This window comes from Hydra vulgaris, chromosome 05, assembly GCF_038396675.1.
Source record: "Hydra vulgaris chromosome 05, alternate assembly HydraT2T_AEP".
NCBI lineage: Eukaryota > Metazoa > Cnidaria > Hydrozoa > Anthoathecata > Hydridae > Hydra > Hydra vulgaris.
This window is the reverse complement of record NC_088924.1, coordinates 25,892,501-25,903,666: the sequence shown is the minus strand read 5'-3', so window position 1 is coordinate 25,903,666 and position 11,166 is coordinate 25,892,501. Positions and strand designations below refer to the sequence as shown.

Sequence of the window (11,166 nt, the reverse complement as noted above, 5' to 3'; positions counted from 1 at the left end):
TTCATACTGACGATAAAACACGTTTTAATTGTCGTATTTTAAACGCGTTTTACATTTTACTATTCTCATCAAATTTAAAATTGGTTTTAATTAAAACACGCAACGTTAAAAGTTGTTTTAATAAAACAACGTCGCGAGGTTGTTTTAATTGCGTTTTATTACCCTGAACTGTTTTTAAATGGCGGAGGAAAAAGCTGTTGCTGAAGAAAAAGTTAAATCTAGAAAGAGAGCTAGACATTGGGATGATGAGGAAACAAAAATACTAATTAGTAAATGGTCAGAAGATAATATCCAAGAAAAGTTGAAGTCATGCACAAGGTTTTGTTTTGTTTTTTTCAGTTAAGTTGGATCAAATTGAAATAACTTGTTAAATAAAATCAAACCACTCGTTACTAAATAGTTTAAATAAATCACAAATAGACAAGAAGTGATTACGAATTACATTAATATTGAATAAACAAGGAAATGAATGTTTATAAATTGTACTTTTTACAACAAGATATTTATTTCTCTTTGATAGTTAGCACAATATATATATATATATATATATATATATATAATATATATATATATATATATATATATATATATATATATATATATATATATATATATATATATAACTTCATATTTTTTGGATTTTAGAAAAGGAAAAATTTGGGAGGAAATTTTGCTATTCTTGCAAGCTTCTGGATATGAAGACAGAGATAAAGAGATGTGTAAAACAAGAATTCACACATTGACAAGTGCATATCGCAATTATATTGATAATAAACGAAATACAAGTGGGACTGGTCCTTCCAAAAAACCATCCTGCTTTGATGAAATTGATAAGGTTCTTAGTGACAAACCAACCACATTACCAACTTTTTTGAAAAGTTCCTCAGGCATGAATGTTATTATTGAAAAAACTGCAGAAGTGAATAATTTTAATAATTGTGTTAATGAGTTAGTAAACTGTGAACATATAGACATTGAAACTACTCCGTCAAGTTCTAAATCTGAAGAGTTGGTAAAAAAAGATAATAGTTTTTACTTTAAAAAATCCAAAAAGAAAAAATCAAGAAGTGAGGTAATGTTTGAACAATTAAATGCCACTGTTAATAAATTTATGACCTCTCAGGCTGATATTGATCATAAAATTTTAGAAAGTATTTTAGAAAACCACAAACAAGAAGAATCATGTGTTATATTAAAAGTTCGTCAAGTTGAAGATTTATATTTTATTGAAATAGAACTTTCATTGGCAGATTTGACACTAGAAAAACTTACTTGCACAATAAAAGAGGAATTTTCAGTTCAAGATAATGCATCTTTATTGATTACCAAGTTACCAAATGTACTTATCCGAAATGATAAGGATGTTAAACGTCTTAAAAGTGGGACTGAGATAGAGTTTTTAATTATGATTAAAAAAATGTGAAGCAATTTCTTTGTTTTGTTATTTTTTTCTCAAAATAAAATAAACCATGCCTTTTACAACATTGTTTGAAAAAAATCATTTACAACTAAACAGTTGTAAAATAATGTTTTTTTATGGAATTTCTAATAAACTCAGCTTTATTGTCAAGTTCAATGCAACTGTGGTTTAATATAGGGTTTACTAAGTCAATTTCTGTTTGTTCAATCCATTCATTTAAATACTTTTGCTTTGTCAAAGTACAGAAGTTATGTAGTATACAACATGTTGTAACAATATTGACTGTGTGTTCAACTGTTGTATCTAATCTCTTTAAAAGACATTGAAATCGACCTTTTAATCTTCCAAATCCATTCTCCACCACCACACGACATTTACTAAGAGAAACGTTAAACTTTGCTTCTTCTATACTAAGATTTCCACGATCTGAGTAAGGTTTCATAAGCCAATTTTTAAGGGGATATGCTGAATCACCAAGGATAAGAGGACCAATTTCAATATTATCAATTATTTTAGATAAGTTTGTAGGTAAAAAGGTTCTAGCCAGACACTCTTTATATAAGGGAGAATTTTTAAAAACCCTTGAATCGTGTGATTTGCCAGTCCACCCTACAAAAATATCTCTAAATAAATACTTGCTGTCTACCAATCCCTGTAAAATAATGGAGTGATATTCTTTTCTGTTTATATAGTCCTCTGAATTTTTATGAGGAGCCTTTATTCTTATGTGACATCCATCAACTGCTCCAACTACTTGTGGAAAACCATATAATTTTTCAAAACTTACTATAATCTCCATTGTTTCTTCCCTTGAGGGTAAGGAAATGTATTTCTTCATTAAGTTATCAACAAAATGTTTACAAATTCTGTGAACTATTGTACAAACAGTTGATTTTCCTAAGCCAAATAAATTGGCTATTGTTCGGTAATCTGCAGATCCACTTAAAAAGTAAAGTGTCACAGCTAACTTCATTTCTAAAGGCAAAGATTTACGAAAGTTAGTGCCTTGTATAGGCATAAAAGGTGAAACTTCCTTGCACAGATAATTAAAGGCTGCTTTAGACATTCTTATGTTTTTTATCCAATCATCTTCGTTCCAACAGTTTACCATTGTTTCGTACCAAAAGCTTTGACTGCGAGGTTTAGTCCAAATTTTTCTGTAAACCGCAAAATTATAAGCAGTAATACAGTTTATCAGTATGTGCTGCAATTGCAGTCTTCTTTTTTTCCTTGATATGTACAATAATACTCGTAACTTCGAGATCAAGTTTTTCTTTGAGAGCGCCATTTTCGAACGTTAATATAAATACTAAAGAACGTTCAATCTGAACGCAAGAAAACTGAAAACATGTTTATTATAAAACTATGTTTACATTAAAACATGTTTATTTAAAACAGAATTTAGTGTGAACTGGGTATAATATATGACAAGCCATTTTACTGTTGTTATTTGAACTTAACAACAGTAAACAAAGCTAAAGAGATCCTATTAGGCCATAATTGTACATATTTTTAAATCAAGCAAAACTAATAAAAATACAACATATTAATAATCATAATAATTATGATTATTAATATATTGATAATTATGTCAATAATTATTATCGAAGACAAGTATTTATAAACTTGCTTTGAGTGCGTAGTTAATAAGCCATTGAAAAATATTTTTATATACCTTATATAGAGGAAGTTGGGGTACAGTGGATTGAGGGGCACAGTGAATAAGAACCATTTTCTCAAAGATTAGAATTTTTTTATCTTGATAATGTAATCATTTTATGTACTCATTTATCGGCCATCTTAATTTATAGTTATTACCACACAATTTTTGACTACCGGTTTTTGGTAGTTAATTTTTGTTTTTAGCTAATAAAGTAAATTTTCTTACTTTCCTTATGTTTATAATGGAGATGATGGTTGAAATAATTTTAAAAGTTGAAGCTTTTCATTCGGGTTATAGATATTTATGCTTCCATTTAGTAGTTTTCCTTTACAACACTCATGTCTCAAGAAATTAGACTTAATTTGTTAGGGTGGGGCACAGCGAATAGAGGTACAGTGAATCGGTTTATTCACTATGGCCTATCAATAATCTTAAAGATTTAGTTTATGCATTTTTAACAAATAAACTACATGAAAATAAATTTATTAGTTTCAAGTTATAAATAATAATATTTGAATAATTTTTTAATTTTTTAAAATTAAAAAAAGTTTTGTTATCAATAAAATTCTTTTTTTTTCCTTCTTAATTTTCAAAATATCTATTTTTTCGATTATATACTAATCTAATTAATAAAAGTATGGGATGATTTTATACTAATCTAATTATTAAAGTATATAGTGCACAGTGTCTTTACTCCTTCAGCCTGAAAGTTATTTGATTATGCCCCTATTCACTATCATTAATTCACAGCTGATTTTGTTAATTCTTTGTGCCCCAGTACTGGGACACAGTGAATCACGTAACACAACTCTCTTTAAACCTGTGAGTAATTAGATAATAAATATTTCGGTTTTAGTGACTTCTTATCATAAAGGACATACAGTACTGTGAATAAGTTTTAAACCAGTTGTTTAATTAGACGTATTTACAATTTTTTTCCTATGTAATTTTTTAAAGCGTACTTAAGTTTAAAATATATAAGAAAAGGTGAAGGAATATATTATTTTGTATAAATAAATAAAATTGATGAGGAAACATGAGGGATTTGTTTGTTTATTTATTAAAACGATGTTTCATAACAGCTACTTCCAAAACAGGATATTCGAAAAATGCTGTTACAGAAATCAGAGAAACTAGCTCCCTTGAAAATAAAAAGAAAAGTGTTAAACCTCCTAAGCTAACAAAAGATGACAATAAATATTTAAAAACCCTATCTTTAAGAAATACAAAAAAAGCATCAACCGAGCTGGCAAAAGACATTAACACAGCAACTGGGAAAAATGTCAGCTCTTCTTTTATTCGACGGCACCCACTTAAATCGGGATTAAGCGCGTGTGTTACAATTCGAAAACCATTATTACGGTGTGGCAATAAAGAAAAATGATTTAAGAATGCAAAACAACACAAAGATTGGGCCCAGGAAATGTTCAATCGGGTACACCGATGAGTCCAAATTCGAAATTTTTGGGAACGAAAGGACGCCAATATGTTTGAAGAAGAATTGAAGAAGCCTATCAGCCCGAGTGTTTAAACCCTACTATTAAACACAGAGGAGGCTCTATACAAGTTTGGGGCTGTTTATCTTCATCTGGAGTAGGTGATTTGATCAAAATTGGGGGCGACTCACCGGGGAACGTTATGTGGATATCCTAAGGCACCATGCTATATCATCCGGAATGAGACTAATAGGTCATAACTTTATTCTGCAAAAGGACAATGACCCAAAAATTGTTCCCGAGTGGCAAAAAATTATTTAAATAAAATGGCAGAGGAAATAGTACTGGAATTGATGACCTGACCTCCCCAGAGTCCAGTTTTGAATATAATTGAGCATATTTGGGATTACCTGAACAGAAAGAAGGTCGAACATGCTCCCCAAAATGCTGAATAATGTTTTGAAGTACTTCAAAGTGAATGGCAAAACATACCCCAGGATTTTATAACTAACTTGAATCTATTCCCCGGCGAATATTGGCTGGGATTGAGGCAAAAGGAGGTAAATATTAGGAGTTTTTTATAAAGTTTGACATTAAAAAATTTGTAAATGTTCCATATTTGGAGTGAAATATATGTGTTTTAATAAGTTTATAATTTAGAACTAAAAACTTAAATATTAGAGAAGATTTCTTCATGATTTTTTGACAAAATGTAAGTGGTCTAAAACTTATTCACAGTACTGTGTATCTCAATCCTTTCGCCTTGAAAAAATAAAAATACATATTTTAACTTTTGCTCAACTTAAAAAATATAGAAATCCAATCAACTGAGCCCCAACTTCCCCTACTTTAAAATAAAGTGTAACTCATTATGGGATCGTCCGTTAAGTACGTCACGAAATTTAGCTAGTTTTAAACCCTTTCCCCCAACCCCCTAGTAACAAACTGTCACTAGGGGTTAAAAAATTTAAAGTTTAAATATAAAAAACCTAATAACGTATAAAAGTTATTTATTATCAATTTTCATAAAATAACAGTGTAATAGTTATAATCGCGGGAAACTCGCAGATGACTACCAGGTCCTATCATCAAGAACCACTGTGTAGCATTAATGTTTTTACAATGTTAAATATTTCATAACAGTGTTAAAAAAAAAGTTAAAATAAACATAATAAAAAGTTCAGTAATAATTTGTGGTGCGATAACTGCCAACGGTCGTGTTGGCTTTTATCTTTTGCAACAAGCCGAGATTGTCAGTTAAATTTATTTATTAAAGCAAACCTCAAGCAACAAAATAATATTTTGAAAAATAGTTCAATAAAAATGATCCACGATATTGAATTTGGTGAGCACTTGGCATTAAACTAGTTCTTGGAAAAACAAAGATAATAATTTAAAGTTGAGTAGGGTAATTGTGAGAGAGTTTACAAAAGTAAAGACTGAAATATATTAGGAAATAATCCATGCGTTGTTTTAAACATAAATATAAAACTTGTTGTATGTTAAGTTAGAAATTTCAATTTAAGTTAGACATTAAAAATTTTCCGTTTGCGAGAGATTCGCTATGAACAGTTCAGTGTGCACCAAGTATAATCCTGCAGGCATGCTTTTACTTGTTAAAAACTTTTTGAAGCTTGCTGTAACTAGTACTACCCCATACAATGTTACAGTAAGAAGTAAACTATGAATAAACGGGAGGTATATTTCTTCAATAATTTGGTGTATAAGAAATGGTTTAGCTATAAATAATATGAAAATATTTCTAGAGATGTTACTTCGATATATTTTATATTAGGCTTTCATTTTCATTTAAAATTACTCCGAGAAAATTAATAGTGAACTCCCTTTTAATAATTGTTTAGCAGAGGAATTTTAGACGAGCATTATTATCACTTATAGGCTTTTAAAGTTAAAAAAATTTAATTTTATCTAAATTTAATGTTATAAGTATACTTCTATCAAACCACTTATTAAATTTAAACAATTCTTCATCAAATATAATAAAACATAAAACTGTTATGTCCTCGTTTAAATAAAAAAAGTTCAAGTCATCTGCAAACACTATGACATTAAAAGTATTTGATGTAAGTATAATTTATTTATATATAATAAAAGTAGTAATAGCATTTTTGTAAATTATGTTTCCTGTATCTTCAAACCAAAGTAATTTTTTTTGCTGTATAGAGTAGGAGGTACATAGAATGGGGCACAATAGGACGCTTATTGAAAAAGATATCAACTTTTGTACTTTTTGACAAAAAGTTAAATTTTTTGCTGAAAAAGATAATTTAGTTAATAATTTAAAAAAAAAAAGCCAAGCTAAGCGAGTTCAAAAAAATTATAATATATTTTTTTCTTAAAAACAAAGCTACTTTTTATCCAAAACTACGAAACAAAAGAAGAAAGTTTTGGACGCAATTGGGGGCAGTTTAAGAAACATACTAAAAAGAAGTTCTTCACACAAAAAAAAAAAAATTTAATGAAACTTTTCTTTTTTTATCGAGCAGTAGTTGTAAACAATACCATGATTAAGAGAATTATTACCAAAAACAGAATTATTTTTATAAATATCTCAAACCATTAAATAACTTTTTTGTATATTATATTCAAGCAAGCTGGACCGGAGATATGAGAATGATAGGGGATTGAAATACTATTCAATCCCCTATCATTCTCATAAATACAAAAAATAACTTTAAAATTAACTTAAAAATTAACTTTAAAAAATGACAAAGTACGAATGTGAATGTAAAATGGATCGAGATAAATATGAATAAAAGTTTTTTTGTAACGCTATTGAAAAAATAAACTTCATAACATTCAACCAAGTTTGAATGTTATGGTGGAACAGATATAACTTTTAAATTTTCTATTACTTCTTAATTATTTTTATTCTGTAAACAGATGTATTTTAGAGAACCTAAATACACCTGCATCTGAATACACCTGTGCCCATAAGAATTGTCCAATGCTGCATCAACCCTGATTTTAAAATAAATTCAAAAAAATTTTTGTGAAAATTTTATGTTTTGTAATTGAACTTTTCATTTATATCGTAACATATGTCCTTTTCACTAAAATTTATATCGTAACACATGTCCCTTTCACTAAAATTTATATCGTAACACATGTCCCTTTTACAAAAACTTATATCCTAACACATATCCCTTTCACTAAAATTTGTATTGTAACACATACCCCTTTCACTAAAATTTATATCAAACACATATCCCTTTCACTAAAAATATAAAAGATAAATTTCTATGACAAATAAGTTCCTCAGTAAATCTATACGTTTAAAAAAATTAGAAAAACTATCGAAAACCATAAAACGTTTTTAGTAATGCTATCTAAATGCCTTTCTGAAAAAGTCCTGTGATTGTTACGAGCAAAAGTATTTCCAATCGATATATATATATATATATATATATATATATATATATATATATATATATATATATATATATATATATATATATATATAAAACGTCTTTTATTCTTTTTTTAAGCCTTTCCTAACTTTCAAAAAGATCGTATCTAGGTTTTTCTTAACTTCGTACAAGTAAATAGAACTTATATTAAGTAATTCAAAAAACGAATAAAATATTTTCACAGTCTAGTGATATAGACGCTCAGATTTGTACTTTGTATCTGGAAATAAATTTTTTTCATAAACTTCATATCTTCCTAATCATTTTTGAGTGAGAAATTTATCTATAGATTTTTTTTAATCCGCATTTCAAACATACTTGCCGAATATTCTTGATTTAATATTTTCAAAACTTATCTTTCTTTAAAATTTAAGAAGTTGTTGTTTTTAATTCAATCAAAAATATAATAAATTTATATAGCCAAACATGTCAGCTTTCTTAAAACGTTATTGAATAAAAAGCAAAAATTTCAACTGAGAGTCTCTTAAAATGGCTAGCATACTTTTAGCAGACTTTTACTTGTATTTTTTAAATGTTATAATAATTGCGAGATCGTATTTGTTATAATGCCTGTCAAATACAAATAAAAATCTCTAAAATGCCATAGAAATTTTTGTTTTGTTTATGTGATAATCAGAATAATGAAATGCTACATTGTTGAGCTGAAAAAATGTCTATTCGCTCATTAAATTATTGAGACAAACTAAGAAGTCATCAAATAAAAAAAAGGAAAGTTATTTTTTCAACAACCATGAAGAGTATATAAAAAAATCTTTGAAGAAAAAATTTTTTATATCGATAAGTTTTATAATTTAATCATTTATAATTTAATGGCTTTAAGTTGAAAAATATTTGCTACAATCTATAGTGTCCGCATTGAAATCACTTGGTCGCATTCGTTAAGTCTTAATGAACTGCATGAAAGTGTATCGCATTTTGAGAATTGAATTTGAATCTAAAAATTAAAAAAAACAAAGTCGAAAAATTATTTTCCTTCTCAATAATTTTTTTTTTTAATCTATTTATTTAACCATAAAATTGAAAAAATTACAAATTTAATTGTAACTTTACAGAATTAGGTTCAGTGTCACTCTACGAGTGACACTATAATAAAATAAACAAATATAGCAAAAAACAAACAAACAACAAAAAGTAATAATATAGATAGTGACAAAAAAAAATCATTAAAAAGAAAAACAACTATTAAAAAAGAAAAATTATAATAAGAATAATAAAATAATATATATATATATATATATATATATATATATATTTATATATATATATATATATATATATATATATATATATATATATATATATATATATATATATATATATATATATATATATATATATATATATATATATATATATATATATATATATATATATATATATATATATATATATATAAGTGAATGAGCTGATATGAGAGATAATGAATAAATGAGAAACACAACGTTTATATAAAAAATATAAAACCATTTGAATAATAGCCACACATATGAAAAGAAACAATACGATAAATAATTATTTATCGTATTGTTTCTTTTCATATGTGTTGTTGCTAATTATAATTAGCAACAACACCGCAAAAGAAATACATGAAAATACAAACAATTCACAAATATACACATCAATATAAACGATGTACATAATTATATAAACAATACACGACAATATAAAAAAAATAAACAATAAAAGCGACATTATAAACAATAAACAAAAATACACGACAAAATAAACAGTGTAAACAACATAAATTATTAATTTTTATTTTTGTTAGCAACTTTTTAAAGTTTTTTATTTTAGTATAAATCACGGATTTTTTCTTTTAACTTTACTTTCAGTTGGTCGGTTCATTTAATGTTTTTTTTTAAATTTATATTCTTTAATATTTTCAATGTTTTCACATTATTATTATTTTTTTAAATGTTCTAGTCTGAACAGTTTTTATTTGTTTTTCTTTTCCTCTTTTATCTATTTTTTAGCTTTTTGCCGTTAAAAAAACACTTCCTCCATTTGCGATGTTATTGCAAAGTTAGGGTTCAGTTGCTTTGTAAAAACCGTTGAGCAACTAATGAATTTTCACTAAATAACTATATCGACGAATAATGTTTAATAATTTAATTGTAAAAGTGAAAAACTTATGAAACTGACTAAATGGATGTTTAAATGCAATTCAATTAGTTTAATCCAACTATATTGCATGTGACTTAATGTGTGTTATGTTATGTCATATACATTTCAGAGAAATAATTTTTTTTATACATATTAGATTAACAATCAAATTATTTAAAATGCAATCTTATGTTTTAGGAATTTCTTTACATTTTTATCGTAGAACTTTATAAATGAATAAAAATCGTAAAATTAAAAAGTCTCAATTCAATTGATTAAGTGGTTTCAAGTGGACTGTCTTAGTTTTAGCTGATGCTATTGTTGGGGATTTTATAAAGTTATGAGCTTTTTCAATTTACGCTTGATATTTAATGTTAATTTAATGTTACCAAAATATAAATATTCTTTTTTGGCAAAATAGCAAGACTGTTCAAATGAACTGTGTTAATGTATAACCTTCGTTTTAATGTCATGTTCTATTTTCTGATGATCATCCGAAAATAGAATATTTATTACAAAATTTCTTTATAGATAAAAGAATCTTAAGTAAAAAACAAAACAGGTGTTTTATGTTTCGTCATATTTATCGGTAATTTTGGTAATTATCGGTAAATTTTGGTAATTATATTAAATGTAAAAGAAATTTTGGTGACTTATACGAATATTACAAGTGGTAAATTTGCTAAAATGAAAAAAATTTCAAATCTTTTTAATTTTATGGAACCTCAAAAATTAATAAAGTTGTCGGAAGATCATCTAATTGTCGGAAGATGATCTAATGGAATCAACTAAATTATTATAACAGAATTGCACAGACAATTTGAAAAAAATTTCAACGCAATTTATTATTGGAATCATTATGCATATCTCAGGAACGTCTCAAACATTGTGCAATTTTGGCAATAGAGAACAAAAAAGCACAAACGTTAGAGTTAGATATAGTAATAGTGGAATTTGGAGTAAAAAGAAAAATTTTATATTTAAGATAGTTGAATAAATAAAATATTTCTAAGGATTTCTTTAAATTTATTTTTTTACTTTTTTATTCTTAATAACATTTTAAAAATTACTTCGTCTGAAGATAGTATAGCT

General features: G+C 26.5%; 3 protein-coding genes across 3 annotated transcripts in view; 1 reads left to right on the top strand and 2 right to left on the bottom strand.

The window, feature by feature from the left end:
- Nucleotides 1-1,428, top strand: LOC136080722 (uncharacterized). Its single transcript, XM_065797740.1, has 2 exons — nt 1-318; nt 646-1,428. The coding sequence occupies exons 1-2, from the start codon at nt 179-181 to the stop codon at nt 1,421-1,423; spliced, it is 918 nt and encodes a 305-aa protein (XP_065653812.1). The 5' UTR covers nt 1-178; the 3' UTR covers nt 1,424-1,428.
- An 80-nt stretch (nt 1,429-1,508) lies between these two features.
- On the bottom strand, nt 1,509-2,531 carry LOC136080292 (uncharacterized). Its single transcript, XM_065796911.1, has one exon. The coding sequence runs from the start codon at nt 2,529-2,531 to the stop codon at nt 1,509-1,511; it is 1,023 nt and encodes a 340-aa protein (XP_065652983.1).
- Nucleotides 2,532-8,742: 6,211 nt separating this feature from the next.
- LOC136071921 (uncharacterized) overlaps nt 8,743-11,166 on the bottom strand; it is a 33,333-nt gene continuing 30,909 nt past the window's right edge. Inside the window, exon 4 of the mRNA XM_065797739.1 lies at nt 8,743-8,905. Within this exon, the coding sequence (XP_065653811.1) occupies nt 8,813-8,905 (93 nt within the window). The 3' untranslated portion in view covers nt 8,743-8,812. The remainder of the gene's footprint in view (nt 8,906-11,166) is intronic.

Excerpts from the sequence above, each read along its gene's own strand:
- LOC136080722 (XM_065797740.1), top strand. The coding sequence starts at position 179 with ATGGCGGAGGAAAAAGCTGTTGCTGAAGAAAAAGTTAAATCTAGAAAG. Across the intron at positions 319-645 it reads AAGTTGAAGTCATGCACAAG|AAAAGGAAAAATTTGGGAGG; the intron begins GTTTTGTTTTGT and ends TTTGGATTTTAG.
- LOC136080292 (XM_065796911.1), bottom strand. The coding sequence starts at position 2,531 with ATGGTAAACTGTTGGAACGAAGATGATTGGATAAAAAACATAAGAATG.